Raw genomic sequence first — 23,784 nt, 5'->3', positions numbered from 1 at the left:
CTGAAATTTTTTTATATAAGGTACTCAAGGTACTCCCGGCTTCTTTCTATTAGAGCTATCTAGATCCGGCTGCAGGCGTACATTCAGATCGCCGCCGCAAATTAAAGGGCCTTGAGTTTCTGTCACCATTATATTAACAATGTTCTTAAAAAAACTTAAGTCACTTCCTGGTGGGGCGTACACATTCATTAAAGTAACCTGATTACCATCAACTGTTCCCCGGACCAGTATAAACCTCCCATCCTTATCTTTAAGTTCGAATGACTTTTCAAAGTTCAATGCCCTGGAAATCAAAATCACCACACCCCGTCTGCGGCCGGATTCATACGCTGAGGAGAACATGTTTGTAAAGCCCATCCTCTTAAGTTTTTCATGTTCATTATTATTTAAGTGTGTTTCTTGTAAGTATACTATCTGTGCTCGATCTTTCTTCATTTTAGTCAAAATTCTACTTCGCTTAATAGGATTCGTGAGCCCGTTCACATTAAAGGATATAACCTTAATTCCCTTAGCACTTAGCATTTTCCGAAATAAAGTATCCAAACTTAAGTAACTTATCGACTGGTAAACTCCCTTTAAAAACCCGAGCAATGAACAACAACAACCGTCCAAAACCGGACAAACCCCCCCAAAAAAACAAAAAAAAAACCACAAAATTTTTTTTAATCATTTAGTAAGGGGAAAGTATTTGTTATCTCACCCACTTCGACAGAACAGTATATCTCCATTAATCTCCTGTCGTAGAGGGGGAGCACCTTCTAGAAAGCTGAAGCTGCTCACGAATGGGTCTTTCTCTGTGTCCCTCCGAGTCACACCGCTGTGACATTCCCGTCTTCTCCCACGTCAAATTTGACAGCTGCTCCGTTAGGGTCTGCTTCGGGACGACTTTAGCGATCTGGAATCCCCTTGTCCACATATCCGCCGTCGCTTCCTCCGCAGTCGAGTAGAGCCCAGTTCCCTCTTGATAGAAGACCCTCAATTTGGCAGGATAGGGCGTCTGGAATCTTATGTTCTGTTGTTTCAGATCTCTTTTAGCTTCAGCGTAGTCCTTACGTTTTCGCAGGATAGCTGGCGCGTAGTCTTGATCGAAATATATTCTCTGACCATTCAGCAGAACAGTCCTCTTGGCCCACGCTTTGCGCAGAACTTCTTCCTTTGTGTCAAAGCGGGCAAAACAGATCAATATCGAACGTGGGGTTCCCTCTCGGTTCCTCACTGCTCCCAGAGTGTGATCTCTCGATACTCGGGAGGTTGAGGCATTCCGTCAATACTTTTTCCACAAAAACTGGCATTGAAGACCCTTCTGCTCCTTCGGGGACATTATACAGCCTCAGATTCTTTCGCCAGGCCCGGCTATCCTGATCCGCGATTTTATTTTCTTGCTCGCCGATAATTTTTAGCATCTTTAGCATCACCTGTTCCACGTTTTGGACCCGGTCTTCCATCTTCGTGATACGGGTTTCTGCTTCGGTTATCCTATTATTGGCTCTGACCAAGTCTGATTTAAATTCTTGGAACTCTCTCCGAAAGTCCCGTAGTTCTTCCAGTATCGTGATCAAAGCCGAGCCTTCGTCCGTGTTAGCCCTAGCATTGGCTTCATGTCGAGGTGGCGATGCCGCTGCCGAAAACCCTTCGTTTACGCGTTCTTCTGCCGAGCCTTTCTGTTTATCTCTTTTCCCCATGTTCACCCCGCTTATACCTCTACTATCTATCAAAAATTGGTAATAATTATGACACTTCACGGGGTGAACGACTTAATTATGAGAGAGAGCTACTCGTTAGACTGCCATGTGTTGGGATGACGTCACCGGAACCGGCCAAATTATCTATCCTAAGTAAGCATAACTTTGTTTTTTCGAGGCAATGAGTTTGCATACTTTTCCTGCTAACTCATTACTGTACAGCTTTTCATTTTTTTCCTTCTGATTATCGAATTAGGGGTTCAGGTGATGAGGAAGAAATTAAAATATTCAGTCAAAGTAGCTTCATGGCTCCATCTAGTGGACTGATAGTAGAAGTAGAGCAGCTGATGGCAGCTTCCTCTGCCTCACACTGCTGTCTGACTGCATTCAGCTGACACTGAGATGAAGCAGAAAAGAAGCAGCTGATATTTGGACAGCACACATGATGGAAAGGAGGATTTCAGTTGATGTGCACATGAATGATTTGTGTTTCCTCGGAAGGTGAAGGTAGAGAGTGTGTGTGAGCTGACGTCAATTCAGCAGCATGGATCAGTGTGACGACAGAGAGGAGGGGGTCCCTCCCTCTAAAACCACTCTGTGTGGGGAACATGAGAGCCAGACCAAAGCTCAGAGGTGAGATGACCATCTCTAACTGTCCATGACTTTTTCCATGTCACAGCTCAGCACTCACATCACTGCTCCATCATTATTCACAGGAACCAACCTGGACCTGAACCCAGCTGTGTGTCCTTAAAGAGCAACTTCTCAAAAGGTATCGGTGAAGATTTTATGGGACAACATTCTCCACCAGAAAGGTAACATGTAAATGTCTTTACTCTTTTTTACGCATACATTTTTGTGTTCGTGTGCTACACGGTCTGTGTTAAAGTTTGTTTTTGTTTTAATAAGAATACCTTAGCCTTTCTTAACAAACATAAGTTGTGTTGTTTGTCCTTTCAACAGTGGCAGGACACACTTCACTCCCAGAAGCTGTAAACAACGAAACAATCAACATATTTTGACACAAAACACTCAGTTTTTTAAAAAGAAAAAAAAATCTTCCAGTTATAATGATAGTGAATAATAAATATTATAATGTTATTGAACCTTGTATATTGGAAAAAAAAAATTCAAGGACAGAGTCTTGGAGTGCAGGAGTGCCTCTCACATTGATGAATCACAGTGTAACTGCAGTAGCATTTGTAGTTCTGATGTGTGAGTTGACCACCTCTGACTGTCCATGACTCTTCTCCATGTCATAGCTCAGCACTCACATCACTGCTCCATCATTATTCACAGGAACCAACTTAGACTTGAGCCTTGGCCTATACCTGAACCCAGCTGTGTGTCTTTAAAAAGCAACTTCTCAAAAGGTATTGGTGAAGATTTTAGACAACAGCATTCTCCAGCAGAGAGGTAATTTGCTTTTTTAATAAATGCTCAACTCTTTTTACACACATTTGAGTGAATAATAATAATAATAATAATAATAATAATACCTTAGTCTTTCTGATCAAACATAAGTAGTAATGCCTGTCCTTTCAGCTGCAGCTAGGTTTGTTTTTAAATAATCAATCAAAAATTATGTTAAATAATGAATTATCAGTAATAAATATTAATAATAATGTTATTGACCATTAAATATATTTACAAGTACAGAACCTCAGAGTGCAGGAATGCATCTCTGGTTTTCTGGGTGATGTGCTGTTCTAGCGGCACACAGTAAATGAACTGGAGTGTATGCAAGTCTGATGTGTCAAAGAGGTTGAGTCCCCTCATTAAACTTGAAATCTCTAAATAATGGCTTTAATATTTAGTCCTATTATAGCTGATAAAGTACAGAGTTTAGAAATATACACACATGTGATTTTTTAAATTGTAATTTTCTTTTTAAATTCTGTATTATCATTAACTGATCTAACACAGTAACTGTTAAAACCAGGAAATCAATGTGGAGCAACAAGAGTCAAAAAAAGTGATCTCAGCGGGAGTGGAAACTATTTCTGTGGGGTTATTACAACCACAGGGAGTCACTTGCTTCAGTGTTTTGTCAAAATATCAGTTACTACATACACTTTGAACTAATCATGATTTCTCCACAGAGTGGACACGAAGACCTCGGTGGTTCCCAGTGGTCATTCTGCACAGCAGCAGAATCCAAAACACCTGGACTCCATATTTATGGTCTGTACATGTACAACAACTACTGTATTTTTACATCTATTCTGTTCACAGTCATCTACATGATGCTGTTTATAGACCAGTGCAATGTTAGTGTTTCATGGATCTTATATTGTGGTCCACAATTTCAGTCTAACTGGTTTATTAATGCAGTGTTGTGTTCCAGCTGCTGGAGGAAAACATTATCACTTTTGTGAAGAATGAGTTGAAGAAGATCCAGGAGGTTCTGAATCCCGGTTACGGGCAAAACCCAGAGCGTCAGAAGGAGGATGAGGAGGTGTTAGACACTGAGAATCAAGAGCAGGGGAACAGCAGCAGAGAGGCATGTGTGAAAATCACACTGCACTTCCTGAGGAGAATGAAGCAGGAGGATCTGGCTGACTGTTTGCAGAGCAGTAAGAAGATTTCTCTCAATATTTAAACTGCTCCATAAATGTGATGAAGAAAGTTTGCAAAAGAATCTATGCAGTCCTGTGAAAAATGATCATACTTATTGCTGGAGCATTCAGGTGTGTTTTAAGACGTTGCCAGAGTCTTAACAAGAATGGATGTCCTATAAAATTTATACAATCATGTTACGTAAGGCCCCAAATGGGCGCCGTGCAAGAAAGTAGTAGCTCTAATATTGACCAGTAAGGATACACGCACACTGCAATGGGGTACACAAGAGTTTTTTCCTCAGAGTCAAACTACTGGCTGAGACAACTCTGGCCAGGAATCCAAGGCCCAAAGCCGCCACGGTCAGGGTTGTAAGCCTGGTTACAAACAGGGGAAAGGTGGTCACTTGGAAGAACAAGCAGCCAAAAACATATCAATCCTGCATCTTCCTCAGAAAGGTGTCATTTGAGGTTGGGCCTCCACATTAAAATCCTGGGGCTTCCACTCTCGAGCTGAAATTTCCCTAAAACTTGTCCAGTTTCCTTTTCATGGGCACAGAGAGTCTCCAATCCAGTGTTCTTTCTCCCAGCAGATCCACACAAATCCCATTTAAAATGAGTCCTCCCTCCAACATCCTCAGATTATTTTAAAAGCAAAACCAGGCCAGGTTAAAAATATTTTCTTTAAAATGTGCACACTTATTTTTGGAGTCTCCGAGGCTTCCCTGCTGCACCAGTGTCCTACAACCCCCCCTTACTGTTTCCTTCCTGAGAAGGGCTCCAGTCCTGAAATACACTGGCTAATGATGATGATTGGGGACCAGTGAAAACACAGCTGAACATAATGAAACAGAAAGTAGAACTAATGACACTTAGACAGAGGGCTGGCATGGTGAAGTACCCCCTCTTTCAAAGGCCAGTACCCGGCGGCCCAAAGAAAATACACCAGAGGGGGCAGAGGGGGTTCAAGACGAAGGGACAGAGTCCAAACATGAACAGTTCAGGGGGGCGGCCACAGGGAAGGCAGCAGCGGCAACTTAGCAGATCCAGAGGCCGACCACGCCGGTGACAAGGTCCAGTCAGCGGCCTGCAAGGTGGCCGCCAATGTCAAATCGGATGTGGGCGAGGAGGTAGCATGGGAATCGCTGGACTAGAAGAACCATGACCAGATAGCAACAGGGCAGCTGCAGGCGACGGCATGGGAGCCGGCGGTGGCGGGGCAGCTGCAGGCGACGGCGTGGGAGCCGGTGGTGGCGGAGCAGCTGCAGGCGACGGTGTGGGAGCTGGCGGTGCAGGGCCAGCAGGGACGGAAACCTTTGCCTGAAGAACTGAACAAGAGGATGAATGAGTGACAAGGCCAGAGACTGGATAGGAGATTGGGCAACGGGCGACTGAGCTACGGGAGAGTGGACTACAGACCTGACTGACTGGAATACAGGGGACTGGGCGACAGACTGAGCCACAGGTGACTGGAGGACAGGAAGAGACTGGACTACAGGTGACGGGAGGACAGTCTCCTCCTGTCCTCCCGTCACCTGTAGTCCAGTGACTGGGCTACAGGTGACGGAACAGAAGGAGACTGGACTGTCTGGCTGGAGACTGAGCTACAGGCAACTGGAGGACGGGAGACTGAGCTACAGGTGACTGGAGGACGGGAGACTGAGCTACAGGTGACTGTGTTACTGTTGGTGAGGTTAATGGCTGAGCTGATGGTTGGGTTAGAGATGGTGACAGTGCTGCAGCCTGAGATAATAAACCGGGTGCTTGAGCTGGGAATAGGTCTGTCAACTTAACCAGGGATTGAGCTACGGTGTGAAAAGATGGATGAGGAGGTGGATGAAGTGGTAGACTGGCACGTGGAGAGGCTAGCTCTTCCGAGCCTCTAGGGAGGTCAGCCTGGATTCTGGCTGCGCTGGGACAGGCACAGAAGGTGGCTGGACACCAGTCATCCCCACCTGAGAAACAGGAATGGTTGTGGAGGTAGACTGGGTCACAGCTGCCCTCGTCCTGGGAGCTGGCACAGGAACAGGCAATAGCTGAACATTAACTGCCCTCACCTGAGCAGGATGAAGGGAATGGCGGACTTTGAGGTACCTTGCTAACAGGAAAAGGCTGAACTATTGATGAGGAGATTTTGATTGAGTGGGAGAAATTATCTGATCTAGTGGTGTGAATGTCATTAGTAACGTCCTGGGATAATGAAACAGTCTCTTTGGAAGAGGGGATCAGACTTCTCAGCATCGCTGTGAATGTCTATGCCAGGGCGCTGAAGAGGTTAGTTGAGTCTCAAATAAAGGAAGAACAATGTTGTTTTCAACCTGGTCAAAGAACACTAGACCAGCTCTTTATCCTCCTGTGGATATTTGATGGTACGTAGGAGTTTGCCATTCATGTTTTGTGGAATTAAAGAAGGCATTTGACTGCATCCCTTGGAGTATCCTGTGGGGAGTAGCTCAGGTGTATTGAGTGTCTGGCTTGTTGCTACAAGCCATTCATTCCCCATATAACAGTTACATGAACTTGTTCTGCATTGCCAGCAATAAGCTGAACTTGTTCCCAGAGTGTGTCGGACTCCAGCGGCCGTCCTTTTGTCACTTGAATCCTGTTCAGAATTCTTATGCACAGAATTTCTAGACATAGCCAGATGGCAGAAGGATTCCACTTTGATAGCCTCAGAATTTCATCTCCTCTTTTTGCAGATGATGTTGTTCTGTTGGGTACATTAGGCGGTGGCATCCAGCTCAACCTGGAGGGTTTAGTGTTGAGTTTGAAGAACACTGTGGATGTTGTCACTTACAGAATAATTTCTTGGCACTGATCCCATGAATACCAGTGAATCTGGATTTTTTTTCATTGCATTAAGTTTCTCATCTGAAGCTGACAGATCAGACCTCCACATGTTTTATTGTTTTTCTTGTAATCTGTTAGTCTTTTTCATATGAACATTGATTCCAGTTTGTTTGTTTTTTTACTCGAGTCAGAGTGAGTGTCTTGGGGAAAATTATATTCAGCACACGTGTTATTTGAGCCCAAGTATCTTTAAAAAAAATTTCCACTTATATTTATATATTTGTTCACTCCTCCACTGCAGCTGAGCCAGGGACCACACCTCCGCCACAATATTCTACTAATTATAATTTTTTTGTAGAATTTTTTTAAACAGTCATCACTTCCATGGAAACACTTTGGAAAACAGCATCTCTTCTGGCTTCCTCATTGGAGCCCGGACAGTACTATTAATTTCTCCATAGTGAGACTTTCTCTTTAGTGACCTCCTAACCCAGTATGAACCTTCCAGATCCCTCAGGTCATCTGGATCCGGTCTTTTATCAGTTCCCAGAGTCAGAACCAGACACGGAGAAGCTGCATTCAGCTTTTATGCTCCTTATATCTGGAACAAACTCCCAGAAAGCCTCAGATCAGCTGAAACACTCAGTTTATTTAAATCCAGGTTGAAGACTCACCTGTTCTCAGCTGCATTTGAATAAAGCACCAAATCCACACTTTTAAGCTTAAATTTCAAAACTTACATTTAACTACTGATTTTATCTGTTTTGATGTCATATACTGTTTTGTTTGTTTGTTTGGTAATTAGTTAGTTAGTTTGTTTGCTTGTTTTAATCAATTTTAAATCATGCTTTTTATTTGTTTTTGTTTCTAATGTCTCTGTATAGCACTTTGAATCACCTTGTTGTTGAATTGTGCTATACAAATAAACTTGCCTTGCCTTGCCTTATTTTTTGCCTTAGAAGTGCAGGCTTTTCTCTTAGAAAAATCATCATCAGTTTCTCTGCTTCACCGTAATGTGTTTTGTTATATAAGAAATGTGAGTCGGTCAGTATGCAGACACTGTTTAAATTCTCTACAGATTGCACAGTTGCACAAACATACACATGGCAATGAGAACAAAATATACCAAAAAAATAGACTAGTATGCACATTAGAGATTATTAGGCAGAGTCTCTGAAACAATAGAGTACAACAGTAGATCGTATTATTGTATGATCTACTGTACAATATAAAGCGCCTTGAGGCAACTGCTGTTGTGATTTGGTGCTATATAATTAAAATTGAATAAAATTGAATTGAATTGAATAGATCCCATGGTAATTTTGTGTGAGAACTCATTGTTTGCATAGGATAGGAATGTTTGCATGCAAATATTAGTAAATTAAGCCTTATGTCCTTTGGACAGACAATAATAATAAAGTTTGGTCATAAGGCACAGTTTGTGTTTAGAGAAAACTAAACACAGTACAGGAGCACAAATGCCTCATACCAACTGTGAAGCACAGACCTGGGCACCTTGCAGTCATTAAATTAGCCATGAACTCCTCTTTATAAAAAGTTATTCTAGAGACAAATTCTCAAAATGATGATAACTGTCCAGAAGCTAAAACTTGGCCACAATTGGGCCATAGACAAGGGCAGCAGCAAATCAAATATGGCTCAGTAAAATTCAACTCACGAGTGGACTGAAGCATTGAAGCACTTTACACAGTTTTTCACAGGACTGTATATTTATGATAATAATTATCTTGAGGAATGGGATGTTGGGATTATTTAAGTACTATAATTCATTTATTTGACTTATTTGTTGTGTATTTTTCAGAAATGTTTGCTCCACTTTATCAGCATAACCTAAAATCTAAGCTGAAGAGGAAGTTCCAGTGTGTCTTTGAGGGGATCGCTAAAGCAGGAAACCCAACCCTTCTCAATCAGATCTACACAGAGCTCTACATCACAAAGGGAGGGACTACAGAGGTCAATCAAGAACATGAAGTTAGACAGATTGAAACAAGAGCCAGGAAACCAGACAGAGAAGAAACAACAATCAGACAAGAAGACATCTTTCAAACCTCACCTGGAAGAGAGAAACCAATCAGAGCAATGCTGACAACAGGGGTGGCTGGTATTGGGAAAACAATCTTAACTCAGAAGGTAACTGTGGATTGGGCTGAAGAAAAAGCCAACCAGGACATCCAGTTCATGTTTCCATTCACTTTCAGAGAGCTGAATGTGCTAAAAGAGGGAAACTTCAGTTTGATGGAACTTGTTCATTATTTCTTTACTGAAACCAAAGAAGCAAGAATCTGTAGCTTTGAAGATTTCAAGGTTGTCTTTATTTTTGATGGTCTGGATGAGTGTCGACTTCCTCTGGACTTTTGCAATACAGAAATCCTAACTGACCCAAGAAAGTCCACCTCAGTAGATGTGCTGCTGACAAATCTCATCAGAGGTGATCTGCTTCCTACTGCTCGCCTCTGGATAACCACACGACCTGCAGCAGCCAATCAGATCCCTGCTGAGTGTGTGGACATGGTGACAGAGGTCAGGGGGTTCACTGACCCACAGAAGGAGGAGTACTTCAGAAAAAGATCCACAGACGAGCGACTGGCCAGCAGGATCATCTCCCACATCAAGACATCACGAAGCCTCCACATCATGTGTCACATCCCAGTCTTCTGCTGGATCACTGCTACAGTTCTGGAGGATGTGCTGAAAACCAGAGAGGGAGGAGAGCTGCCCAAGACCCTAACTCAGATGTACATCCACTTCCTGGTAGTTCAGGCCAAAGTGAAGAAGGTCAAGTACGATGGAGGAGTTGAGACAGATCCACACTGGAGTCCAGAGAGCAGGAAGATGATTGAGTCTCTGGGAAAACTGGCTTTTGATCAGCTGCAGAAAGGAAACCTGATCTTCTATGAATCAGACCTGACAGAGTGTGGCATCGATATCAGAGCAGCCTCAGTGTACTCAGGAGTGTTCACACAGATCTTTAGAGAGGAGAGAGGACTGTACCAGAATAAGGTGTTCTGCTTTGTCCATCTGAGTGTTCAGGAGTTTCTGGCTGCTCTTCATGTTCACCTGACATTTGTGAAGTCTGGAGTCAATCTGATGGAAGAAAATCAAAAAGCCTCCCAGAAATTTAAAACAAGAAAACCTGGAAAGAAACATTTCTACCAGAGTGCCGTGAACAAGGCCTTGCAGAGCCAAAATGGACATCTGGACTTGTTCCTCCGCTTTCTTCTGGGTCTTTCGCTTCATAATAATCAAAGTCTTCTGCAAGGACTGTTGGCACAGACATCAAATAGCTCACGGACAAATCAAATTCTGTCACAATGTTTGTTGACACTGACTGGAAGTAGCTCACAGACCAATAGAAAAGCAGCTCAGTATATAAAAATGAGGCTCAGTACGAATCTGTCTACAGAGCAAAGCATCAATTTGTTCCATTGTCTCAATGAACTGAATGATCGTTCTCTGGTGAAGAAGATCCAACAATCGTTGAGTTCACAACGTTTTTCCACAGATAAACTGTCTCCTGCTCAGTGGTCAGCTCTGGTCTTCATGTTACTGTCATCAGAAGAAGCTCTTGAAGTGTTTGATCTGAAGAGTTACTCTGCTTCAGAGGAGGTTCTTCTGAGATTGTTGCCAGTGATCAAAGCCTCCAACAAAGCTCTGTATGTACACATATACTACAATATATTCATTAATGAATATACTAGTTCTTTTATGAAAATTAAGGCACTGGACATCATTATCATCAAGGTTTGAGTTAAATCATGTTAAGCCCTGGCCTAGGGGAAACCCAAAGCGCAACATGCAGATGGCTCCCCTGCTCCCCGAGGAAAGGTACAGCAGGACTTGTAATTTCAAACACAGGACATTTTATTTCCCTTTAGCCATAGAAATCAGGGTGGGCATTGCAAAAACAATAAACAAAACATTCTAGAAAGGAAACTCAGCAAACTTATGTACCTATTACAAGAAGCAAAAAGAAAATACAGGCCTCTGACCTGTCTTCCTAACCTAAACCTAAGGGAGAAAAAGGCTTTAAAAGAAAAAGGCTTTCCACCCCTACAGCTACCAGATCAATCTCTACAAAACCAAAACATTATTTACAATATATATAAAAAATAACGAATCTAGCTCTTCGAGATAAAGAAAAACTTCATTACACAATACACTCACAATACACAACTAAATACACAGCACGGCCTGCTACACTGATGGGTTCCAATTTATAGTCTTATTCAGTCTAAAGTCTTTTATATAAATTAATAAGTTTATATCACTCGATTTTTTTTTTAGAAATATTCTACCACATTTTCAACCAGATATACATGTTTCTTTATATTTCTCTCCATATTTATGTTTCTTCAGACTGAGCAACTGTAACCTTTCAGAGAGAAGCTGTGAAGCTCTGTCCTCAGTCCTTAGATCCCAGTCCTCCAGTCTGAGAGAGCTGGACCTAAGTAACAACAACCTAATGGATTCAGGAGCGAAGATGCTGTTTGCTGAACTGAAGAGTCAGCACTGTACACTGGAAACATTAAGGTCGGATGTGTATGTTTGTATGTGGATATTAGAGAGAGTGAGAGAGACATTATTTTTACTATTAAATTCATTAGTTTCTAAGACATAGCTAAAACAAGTGTCTACATCTTCTACATATTTATATTATTGTATTTTTTTCAGATTAAGTATGTGCAACCTCTCAGAGAGAAGCTGTGAGGCACTTTCCTCAATTCTTGGACTATATCCCACATCTTTAAAAGAGCTGGACCTGAGCAACAATGACCTGAAGGACTCAGGAGTAAAGATGCTTTCTGCTGGACTGAAGAGTCCACAATGTACATTGGAAACTCTAAGGTAATGTTGAGCTCTATTTTTATTGTTTGAGAAAATTAACCACTAAGAATTGTTACCAATACAATTCAAAGGCTCAAACGCGTCCACAAAACCAAGTTAGCAGGCAATTAAACTTTATATATGTTAGATGTCAGTATAACTAAATTTTGAAGCAGCATATAAGTATTGTTTAGTGGCTGTAGAATTTTGCTCAAAGCATCAGTGTGTCTTAACTGTAACACAGATGAGCATCTACAAAACATAAATTCACAGTCATTTCTAACTCACCAACTCCCTTACTCAGTGACTGTTTAATTATATGTTGGAAACAGTTTTCTTTTATATTATTCACAGCAGAAAACAATTCTTTTAGAGAACCTGTGATATGAATTGGTTTATGTGTCTGCAGGCTTTCAGGTTGTTTGATCACAGAAGAAGGAAGTAATGATTTGGCTTTAGCTCTGAGCTCCAACCCCTTCCATCTGAGAGAACTGGATTTGAGCTACAATCATCCAGGATACTCAGCAGTAAAGCTTCTGTCTTCTGGAGTGAAGGATCCACATTGGAATCTTGACACTTTGAGGTATAGAGAGAGCTGCCGCAACAAATTCATGCTGCAAAACTTGCCAAATCCTCAAAGAAGATTTGGCAAGTTTTTATGGGTGCAACCTCAATTCTCCTCCTTAACCCACAGATACCTTTTTCTTATGGTACAAATATGGTACCATTTAAGGGGAAATCAAATGGTTTTCCATACAAGATTTACTGCCAAGAAGCATTGTACAACAAGGAAATAATCGTTTAAATACAAATTTCCTCACTTTTTGTGCTACGTTTAAATTTTCTGTCACCAAAGTGACAAAGAATATATTTGCCATGGGTCAGTACAACAAATAAAAAAAGATGTATGTGAAAACATTTGGTTAACTAGTCTGGATTAGTTCAAATGTTGTGCTCTTCTGTCATCACTGTCTAACAGTATGTGTATGACAGTGATGTAGTGTTCATGTGTGCATGCTGAAAGAGACTGTGCTGGTCTGACCCTCCTCCTCCTTTCAGGGTGGAGCCTGCTGGAGTCCGATGGTTGAGACCAGGTCTGAGGAAGTGTAAGTGTGTTTTTAATGTGATTCATGAAAACAAAGCAGCACACATTCAACCATCTTCAACAGATGTTTATTATGTTTGTTCCCTCCATCAGATGCCTGTGAACTTACAATTGACATGAACACAATTAGCAGAGAACTTCATCTGTCTGACAACAACAGGAAGGTGACACGTGGACGACCATTTCAGTCATATCCTGATCATCCAGAAAGATTTGAACGGCCTCAGTTTCTGTGTCGTGATCCCCTGAGGGGTCGCTGCTACTGGGAGGTTGAGTGGAGAGGATATTCTGATCTATCTGTAAGTTACAGCAAAATCAAAAGGAAAGGAAGAAATAATACTGGTGCATTTGGATGGAATGATCATTCCTGGAGTTTGTGGTTCTCTGAAAGTAATCCTTACTGTGTCTCTTACAATAACAAAAAAACACATATCTCCTCCTCCTCCTCCTCCTCTGTGTCTAACAGAGTAGCAGTGTATGTGGACTGTCCTGCTGGCACTCTGTCCTTCTACAGAGTCTCCTCTGACACTCTGATCCACCTCCACACCTTCAACACCACATTCACTGAACCTCTTTATCCTGGATTTACACTCTGGGATAGAGCATCAGTGAGTCTGTGTGTAGTTTAGTATAAAGAGTGTCTTCTTGTTATAAATATACTCAGCTGAATCAGAGTACAGTTAAGTCTGTAAATATCTGTCTATTTCACTTAGACACACATTTTCAGATTCCTGGATTAAGACAAATTTAAAAACTGCTCAGAGACATTCACACATTATTACCTAAAGAAGTTTTCGTTCACCCTATTTTTATTCATACTCACTCTTACAATACTGAAATGATAACTATGCTGTAACCTGTTTGTGATGTATAAATAACCAGGAAATTATTGTTATGTTACAAATGATGTTTACATTTTTGCAGTTGTAGACAATGTTCCTTGTTTTTTACACTGCACCTGTTTATATAGCATGTATTTGGTGTTTAAAACAAAATGCTGTGTTGTGTTTTTTTAGCCAAAATCTGAACAAATTAGAAAACATCTTAAAACTGAGACCTTCGGTTGCCTTTAACAGCCTGTTGACTCGGTTGTTTATAAACAACCAGGGATCAATTTCATATGAACAAAAACAAAAAGAAAAGAAATGACAGCTAAGGTTACTCACAGTTGCCTTGCCCCAATGTTTAACTTCTAGTCTCTTAATCTAATGTTATCTTTTAAATAAAGTGCACAAATGACTAATATCACCAAATATGTAACTCCACCCTGGGTAACTAGGAACAGACCCATACAAGTTCAACCCAAACTTGCCTGAACCTAAGTGGAGGGCTTTTTTCTTTCTTTAAAAATCTGTGAATATTTTACACATTTGCATTAGAATGGCCGATATTTATTTTCCTCCAATTAAATAAATTGTTTCTACTCATTCTTTCTGAGGTTTAAGTAATTAATCCAACACTTCTCCACTTCTTATTCTGGCTGGTTTCTGTGATTGAAAGAGTAACAGTGAAAATAATATCTTAAGATTTTTAATTAATTGATGTTGTAATTGTAATTCCAGATCATTTTTCTCACTCACTTATTATTGCATTACTTTATATACTGAAGGTGAATTTATATCAGCTTATTACTTGTTTAATTTTTCAATAAAATGGTGTCATATGACAAAGATCAGCTGTTTGGATGTCTCTGTTTTTCTATTTATCTGTGGCTGCAGCTGCAGACTCTTGCTCACTGATCAGTTTGCAGACTGTTTACTCAAAACATTGATTTGTCTGGTAAATACCAGCAATCGCTGAAAGGTTCCCACTGTTTGTTTTAGCGGGACAACAATACGAAAGCTTCAAATAATCCGATTACAGCCAGGGATGATAAAATAAAAACTTCAAAACAGTTAAGAGCTTCAACATGCAGATGATTGGAAGATGATTCAACAATTATCAGAACAGATTAATTTTCTGGTATAAATGAGAAAACATCACTTCACTGGTTGCTTTAATTCTGTCACAATATAAACATTGAGACCGAAATCACAGAAGAACCCAAGATCGAGTAACATGCGGTGACCATCAGATTGATCTCTATTCTCTGTCCCAAGTAGAAAAAAATATACTGCATTGCTTTTCACAAAATAAAGGCACCAAACATCAAAGGAACATCAGAGGCACTAGCGTTACTATTTCTTAGCGTGCCCCACTCCACTTCAGTTTCAGCTTCAGCCTGAACAACAGTCAGTCAGCTTCATTCAATCCAGAGCCAGCAGCATAGTTTAGATTGGAGAAATCCTCATTCACACAGGTTCACTTCAAGAATTATTTTCACGTTGTTCTTTTTAACCTGGTGAACATGGCGCGAAGGGCTAATTCTACATCAGAAAATCAAAAGGATTGACATCATCTGGTCAAATACACACATAACTAATGCACCTGCAGTATCAGATATGCCCAGACAGCAACTCTGGCGATTTTCATCCATTTTTATGGAAACAACCTGCCAAACAAATTCCAAAGGGCAGCGGCAGTTTTATCACAAATCCCGGTTATAGTGTTATGATTGACTTTTGAGGTGTCAGAGGTCACAGCCTGGCCCAAACACTGTAAGCAACATGGGGTGGTAAATGAGAAGATAAACTATAAGCAACTCAAAAAGATGTTTACTTATCAGGAAATATCTGATGTGTGAAAACTATATGGCTGCGTGGCAGTGTGCACAAAGAACAAAAGGATGAGCATGCTGTTGCAGAAGTCAGTCTCAGCACAGCATGATGAAGGATGTCTCGGGTCCTAAAATGTGTCACAGTGGGAGATGAAGCCATTATGAAGGATGCACAGTTGTACCCTTTAGAAGTATTTTTACCTTCTCAATGTGGAAGAACAGAGGAATGAAAAGTCTTTAAACAGCTACTGCATAAACAGATCACCTGATGTCACAATGCTTCATGTTATGAATTCTGTTTAAAGCGGCTGTAAATATGAAACACGTCCTGTCACACCTGAGCTCGTAAAATACAGCAAACAAAACTGTCCATGCTGTAGTTAACAATCCTCCCTCTTTATTTCGCTTCCTCCGCCTCCTCCACTCAGAGCTCTGGTGGGAGGGACTAAGAGGATTCGCGATCTTTGCTGAGTTTTGTGAGTAGGCTTCCGGGACGAGGCTCGTTGTAATGACTGAATCCTCGCAGCTGGAAGCTTTTTAAAGACAGGTGAGTGGCTGAGATCAGAGGTGTGATTATAGTGTTAAGTGGCCGTTTTTGTGCGTCCACAATATGATATATTATTACTGTTACTCATTGCGTCATGTTCCGAAGGAGGATAAACATCTTTGTAATGTTTTCTAGTGTCTCAGTCTGCAGTTTTAGCAGTCTCAATGACATTTTCTGGGTGTCACGTGTTTTTCTGTGGCCTGCCCCGCGGTGCGTGGGCTCCGTTTGGCTTGTTTCGTGTTTTCAGTGTCTACAGACGTCTCTCTCTCTGCTTGTTTCTGGGCAGCTGTTCAGTTTCGGTTGCTCACCGGAAATGTTTGTGAACGGACTGGACAGGTGAGTCTGCGCAGCCGCAGTTGAAGGTGTCCGAGTTCTCTGAAACAAAACACACCTGTTAAATGCACCGAGTGTCTCACGCCCACATCCGCTGATCTGTTTTCACTGAGGTGGGCGGGGAAACCCCGTGACGGCCCGCGGGGAAAACACACCGGGTTTATCCAGGATGATGAAATTCTGAACGTTTGCCTCCTGCTTCCTATAAATACAAGAGAAGAGCCCTTTGTTGTCATTTTACATGTAGAACGAAAGTGTAGATGCGCCACACCAACTGTGCAAGATTATAAAACTACTAGTAGACAGTGGGAATAAATGGAAATCAGGAGAGAAATATAGTTATTAAATTAAGAGAAATGTATCGAAAAAATAAGAAAGGCGAACTTTGGAAAACAAAATAGTTGCAAAGTGCCTTGAGAAAGTGCAAAGAAAAGACACGAAAAGTCCGTGTGTGAGTGGCCTGAGTGATGAAGGTTATAACTCAGTTACATTTACCGACACTAATTCCATTAAAAACATGATTAAAAATATTAAACTGCACACAGAGCAACAAGATAAGCTGAGCAAAGTTAACACACTGATGCTCAGCTGCATCAAATTTTATGGAAACTTTTATAGATGTAAGGATTTAAAATGTATCCAGAAAGTCTCTCATTAGATGTTTTTGGTTGATTTAAAGTCTGTGATGTTGCTGTAGTGGCCGCTTTTCAAAAATCCAAGTACTGATCAAAAGTCTGTATACACAAACGTCCTACTGATTTTAAAGCTGAGGTGGCCACAGCACAGCTGGATTCTGTCAAACCAGCAACAAAACCTAACATAAAGTCAGTCAGCTTGAAACCAGATTCATTTTGTGTTAAAACAATAATTTTACTATAAAATCAGCTTCATGCTTCCTTTTAATATTTCGTGATTCATGACTGAACCTGAGGGTTGTTTTTAGGAAATTATGAGGAGAGCTTGGGTGAAACGGTAACGTGGAGAACACATGAGCTCTCATGCAACATGTGTGTAATAGATATATAACAGCTGGTTATCTGGTTCAGACTAACATCCTGCAGTTTCCTGTTACCATCACCATCAGTGACATCTATGGCAGTAATGAGCTGAATATTTCTGAATGAAAAGCATTATGAACGCTGCAGCTTATATACGTCTGTGACATGGAGACAGTCGTATTAGTGCGTTCATGACATTTTGTTTTTTGTCACCATCATTTCTCAGAATGATGACCTGCAGGTCCACGAGGAGCCACCATGAGTCCGCCCATTGTGTTTGACAGACAACCTTCTGAAAACATGATGTAAGTCAGCATTATGCATTTCTGTATAATGAACGGTAACTTGTTTTTAACTCCACACAGAATCATTTACAGAAGACTTCACTGATGTGTATGTGGTCCTACAGTAGAAACATTGCTTTATTTTGTATGTTTCAGTGTTCATAAAGCATTTTCCTTTCAGAGCTGTTTTTCCTTGTTTCACTCCAGACTGTAACTGATGATTATTTCATCGTGGATTTATAATTGATCTGCTGATTCCTTGTTTGCTTGAATAAAAACTATCACAAAGTGCTGTCTTCAGATGATAATTAAGATCAAGATCAAATCCAGTGCAGTAGAAGTAACTCAGAGCTGCAATGAAGCACTACTCGCTGAACTAGTTACTTAGTTACTTCTATCTTTTATGTATTTTCTTGTCAACTACTTGACAGACAATCAGACAATGATGGTTGCCGTCTTTCCAGTTATCTTCTGGTCTCTTCCAGGGTTTACCAGAGGTCAGTTTCTCTTGAAGCAGATTCTGGAGTCAGCTGTTTGTCTTTGAAGAGTAATGAGTCAAAGGCCGAACCTCTCCCTTTTAAAGAAGGCCTTTGCTGTGCTGAGCACAGGCAAGCTATTTCTAACATTCACGTTTTAGCTCAAGACATCCTGATCAGCTTTACTGTTTCTTAAGTGTTGATTTCTTGACTAATGATAGTTAATACGATACAGGAAGCTCAGTAAAGCATCACGGGTAATGCTCCATGGTTGTCTTCTAACAGGATCCATCACAGATCATCAGAGGCTGAGTCTAAACTCAGCTGTTTGTCCTTGAAGAGCAACGAGTCAAAGTCTGACCCTCTGCTGTTTAAACCAGGAGTCTGCTGTCCTGATCCCAGTCTGAGGTGAGGTCTTCAAACTGCTTCAGTTCTGACCTGCAGACACAGTAAAATACATTTAACCTCCTAAGACCCGAACTCTTCCACGGCATGTATTTTTAATTTCTCTTTGATAGTTGGGCATATTGGAGCCCGATGAACGTAAATACAAAGAATTATCAGATCTTTTTTTTTTTTACCTTATTTTTGTTTTTAAGAAAAATAAGAGCTACATATGAGGATATTCGTTTAAAATTTTGATAGAACAGTAGAAGTATAATGTCCTCGTAAATGGATATCAGGCCCTTGTAGAGCAAAATTGAGTATTTTGGTCTAAATAACCCAAAATGTGATGTCCACATATGTGGACGCCAGGTAACAGTGTAGTTATAAAGTGTATGTTTATCAAATTAAGAAACAATACCTTACTTTTTATATAATGTGTAACAGTTTATAGTAGCCTATGAATAATTCTAAATGTATAGTTATTTAGAATGAAGTCAAAAGCTGTTTTACCGTTTACAATAAAAACATGAATGTTATACACAAGTTTATTATATTTTACTAAAATAAAATAAAAATAAATAAAACTAGGCATGAAAAAATATTTTATTTAACTAAGACAACAATAAAAACTAGACTTTTGAAAAATTGTTTAAAACTAAAATAAAATTAAATATATATAAAGAAATATCCTTAGTTTTAGTGTCTATTAGTGTGGTTGAAAAAAACATTACTAAAACTTGCCTGATGGCATGGATGGATATGTTTATCGAGACTCTAGATGTCTGAGTAAACTGCTTTTAAAACGTTTTTATTTTTTTAACACCTGTACTGATTTTTGGTCATTTTCCCTCTGATGTGTGTCCTCCTTACAAGACTGATTAAAAAGACTGAAACACTGAAATCAATAAGACCTCAAATACAACTAAACTTTTACAAGAATAAAAACTTAACTTAAACAAAAACTAGTCTGGAAAACTAACTGAAACTGTACTTAATTATAAACAAAAAATTAAATAAAAAAACTATAATAAATATATTAACTACAAGCGTTAAATTTAATCATTTACATTTCCAACAGGAAAATAAATTATGATGTAATTTTTTCTGTCTTATTTGACTCTTAACTCTAAACATAATGACTATGGTGGGGAAACACGGAAAACACTAACACTTAGTTGAGACAAAGATCGGGAAGCAGTGTTTCAGCTAGAATAATAGTTAAAAACAGGAAAAACAGGAACCAAAAGCCTCGGCCCATGGTGTAATGTTAATTTTTATTTGTCATTAGTTGGTATAATAAAGAAATAATAATTTTGTTATCAAATTTTCTGGCAGCTCAGAGACTTAGTGTTCTTTACCTTTAGACCCATGATGCATACAATACCAATAAATAGAGAGTAAATTGTTGTATTTTACCAAAGTTGTTGTAAGTTGCGGTATTTTTTTCTAAATCCAGTCACACTAGTAAGTAAAAGTGAAAGTAGCCAGATTAAAAACTATATTAACCAGTGAGAGAGCTGGGACACAAAGGTTAACAGTGTATTACATCGGGGTCACTCCATCTTCTCTCTTATACATGCTTTAAAACACTAAACGTCACAGATGGACACTATGCAAGATAAGATAAGTCTTTATTGTCGTTGCACAGTCATACTTAGTACAATAGTACAACGAAATGCAGAACCCAGGCTGTGGAACTCTCTACCCCCGGATTTAAGAAACACTGGTTCTCTCCCTCAGTTTGAATCTCAACTCAAAATCTATCTGTTCAAGTCTGCATATTCACTGTAAACATATTGTTTATTTTATCTTTTTTTATTGTTCTTCATTTTGTTCTACTATGTGTTTTAGTCTATTGTTAAGTGTCCTTGTGTGTCTTGAGAGGAGCTTTTAAATTAAATTTTTTATTATTATTATTTTTATGCATTATAGTGAACTGTTAACAGTTACTAAACAATATTATTAATCCACTCTCTCTTAGCAGTCTACATTCATTTAAATGTATGAATTCAGTGTATAAATATTATAAATAAGTGCTTACATATTCAAGGTTTTTTAATAAGATAATGTAAGTTTGTAACTGAGAATTGATAAAAACGTATTTAAGTGTGAGAAAGTAAAAGGCGTTTTAAGGACTAGCTGAAATTACTGAACTCCCATAAGGTTGATTCTCTTCATCTGGACGTAGCGTTTTCAGTGGCAGAAAAGTTTCATTACTCAGCCGAGTGACTTCTTCAGTCGTTGGATGAGTGATGAAACGTCTCTCTCACTGAAAATGCTACGTCCAGATGAACAGACTCAACTTTTTGGGATTTACTTACCAGGAGTGACTGTACATGCATCAAGATTCTTCCTAAACTACTAAAAATTAAATAAGTTTTTATCACCATTCATTTTTTCATGTATTTTTCTTTTTTAACAATGCAATTTTAATAAACTTTTTTTATGAAAGTAACAAGGGATTATACTTTCACATTAAATGTAGTAAGGTCTTTAGTTATTTCACATAAGTTTAAATTAAACGTGAAATTGTACATTTCATTTTTGGAACATTCTGGTCTGCATAAATGTAACAATTGTAAGTTGTTTGGGTGCAAACACTTGTAAAAACCCAACTAGTAATTGTTCCTTTTAAACATGGACTTTAGAGTCTAAATTTATAAAGCCCCACTGCACATTTGCTTAAGTGAAGTCAAAGTTTGCTACATGTTTATTTCATGTTCAGTTCATAATTATGACTTCAGGGATCCTTACATTGTGTCTGTCTCTAATTCTTCTTCTTTTTTTTTTTTTTAATTTATATTTTTTTTTTATTAAGGTTCAAAAGCAGGCATTCACAGTATGTACATCATGTAAGCATACTTCTTGCTTAGGTTATCTGCCTTAGATACCGAAATAGTATTTTAATTTACATCCGAGTCATAAAGAGAAAATATTTACAACTATAGAAGCAATTGAAACAATCACATAATCCGAAATAAGAAAACAAACAAAACCAACAAACCTACAAACAAAACAAAAACAAAACAAAAAAAAAAACAAAAAAACAAACAAAACGGATGTGTTGGTAGGGGCTGATCCTATAAATATATACTCTCATACATCACAGTTATTGGTTTGTAAAAATAAAATCTGGCCTATGAGGCGTGATATATTTGACCCAGTTTTCCCAGTATGATGTAAATTTCTCCAGCTTGTGGTTAACAGAAGCTGTTATCTTTTCCATGTTATAGATTTCCATTGTGATTTCCATCCATGTACTTATGTTTGGGCTCTCCGGGGATAAACATTTTCTGGTGATACTCTTTTTACAGGCCACCAGTAGAACATTTACTAAATGTTTATCATATTTAGGCCATTCCTGAGGTATATATCCAAAGAACATAGTCTTACTCTCGAGGGGTATTTCGCATTTAAAGATATCCTGTAAGGCATTATGTATTTCTCTCCAATAATCCCTCAAGATAGAGCAGTCCCAAAAAATGTGGTAGTGATTTGCACTTTGATTTCCACAGTTCCTCCAACAAGCAGGGGAGTTATCATCATAATGAGACTTCTGAGAAGGTGTTATAAAATATCTAATTATGCACTTCCAACCGAATTCCCTCCACTTTTGTGAGCTGGTACACATCCACTGATACCTCCATATTGCCGTCCATTCTTCCTCTAATATTTTTATCCCTCCTTCCTTCTCCCATTTTGTTCTAATATATGAAGTCGAATGTGGTTTCAAATCCATTAGACCCTTATACAGACATACAATTCTATCAATAGTTTCTGAGTTATAGCTTTTTATAAACAATTCCATCGAGCATGTGTTTATCATTGTTACATTTCTCATCTTCGTGTCAGCATAGTGCCTTAACTGCAAATATCGATAGAAGTCTTGTTTTTCTAATGAAAATGTCTTTCTAAGCGTGTCAAAGCTGAACAATTTTCCATCTTTCATTATACTACGCAGGGCTGTTATGCCCTTACCTGTCCAGTCCTTGAATCTAGAATCCAATTCATTAGGCTTGAACTCTGAGTCGTAAGCACACCATTTAAGAACTGTAATATTGGTCTCGAGTTTATATTCCTTTATAATAGTTTTCCATGTTTTAAGGGTCCTTTTCACCCACAGGTTATCAATGTTTTTTATATAGGTTTGTAGATTATTGTCAGCTAGAATTGCCTGAATAGGAATAGACAGCATTTGTTCCTCAATGGTTTTCCATTGGGCAGTGTATGATGGGTTACACCAGCATATTATTGCTCTCATCTGCGCTGCAAAGTAGTAGTATCTGAGGTCAGGGAGGCCCCATCCTCCCTTTTGCTTAGCCAGCTGTAGAGTTTTGAGGCGAAGCCTTGGTCTTTTACGTTGCCATATATATCTAGATAACATTTTGTCCCACTCATTAAATTGACTTTGGTTAATCTCTATTGGTAGGGTTTGAAATAGATACAAAAATCTTGGCAATACATTCATTTTAATAGAATCAGTTCTTGAATTAAAGCTAAAGAAAGGAATTAAGTTCCATCTTACTATATCTTCCTTTATTTTTTTGTATAAGGGTAGGTAATTCTGTTCAAATAATTTTGTAAGATCTTTCGGTAAATTTATGCCTAAATATTTAAAAGACTCCGTTTGCCATACCAGGGGATAACTACATTTTATTTCTTCTGGTGGGCTATAATTATATAAGAGTAGCTGGGTTTTACCTATATTAATTTTGTAGCCTGATAATTGGCCGTATTGTTCAAATGATTGCATCAGTTTAGGTAAAGAATATGTTGGGTGTCCAAGGTAGACCAAAATGTCATCCGCATAGCAAGCCAGTTTATATTGCGTCCCTTTAATAAAAATTCCCTTAATGTCTTCGTTTTGCCTAATGAATTGAGCTAGTGGTTCCAAGTATAATGCGAAAAGTAACGGTGACCATGCACAGCCCTGTCTAGTGCCCCTTTTTAGGGTAAAACTGTTAGATAGGCATCCATTAATTTTAATCCTGGCTGTAGGATTGTCATATAGTGCTTGTATAGTTTTAATAATCGTATCATGAAAGCCAAATTTATATAATACCCTGTAAAGGAACTTCCAGTTGACGGAATCAAAGGCTTTTTCAGCGTCTACACTCATCACA

The 23,784-nt window shown here is 39.2% G+C and overlaps 2 protein-coding genes across 3 annotated transcripts in view; both read left to right on the top strand.

The window, feature by feature from the left end:
* Positions 1-1,987: 1,987 nt before the first annotated feature.
* LOC146547139 (NLR family CARD domain-containing protein 3-like) lies at positions 1,988-14,599 on the top strand. Of its 2 annotated transcripts, XM_085265856.1 has the most exons (12): positions 1,988-2,315; positions 2,399-2,497; positions 2,982-3,098; positions 3,785-3,866; positions 4,030-4,258; positions 8,853-10,704; positions 11,408-11,581; positions 11,723-11,896; positions 12,285-12,458; positions 12,935-12,981; positions 13,074-13,279; positions 13,447-14,599. In XM_085265856.1, exons 1-12 carry the CDS (start codon positions 2,227-2,229, stop codon positions 13,504-13,506), a joined length of 3,303 nt encoding a protein of 1,100 aa, XP_085121982.1. In that variant the 5' UTR covers positions 1,988-2,226; the 3' UTR covers positions 13,507-14,599. The 2 variants fall into 2 exon arrangements, with proteins under 2 accessions (XP_085121982.1, XP_085121981.1); XM_085265855.1 differs by having other exon boundaries at positions 13,074-14,599.
* Positions 14,600-16,077: 1,478 nt separating this feature from the next.
* Positions 16,078-23,784, top strand: part of LOC146547138 (protein NLRC3-like) — a 34,747-nt gene continuing 27,040 nt past the window's right edge. The window contains exons 1-4 of the mRNA XM_085265862.1: positions 16,078-16,183; positions 17,741-17,819; positions 18,284-18,406; positions 18,560-18,682. Of these exons, the coding sequence (XP_085121988.1) occupies positions 17,773-17,819; positions 18,284-18,406; positions 18,560-18,682 (293 nt within the window). The 5' untranslated portion in view covers positions 16,078-16,183; positions 17,741-17,772. The remainder of the gene's footprint in view (positions 16,184-17,740; positions 17,820-18,283; positions 18,407-18,559; positions 18,683-23,784) is intronic.

The sequence above is a fragment of the Mchenga conophoros genome, linkage group LG23 (assembly GCF_057382185.1).
Source record: "Mchenga conophoros isolate Kocher_MC1m ecotype Shallow Benthic linkage group LG23, M_conophoros_male_GT1.1, whole genome shotgun sequence".
In the NCBI taxonomy this organism is placed as follows: Eukaryota; Metazoa; Chordata; class Actinopteri; order Cichliformes; family Cichlidae; genus Mchenga; species Mchenga conophoros.
Note: the sequence above shows the minus strand (reverse complement) of the source record. Positions and strands in the feature narration are given on the sequence as shown.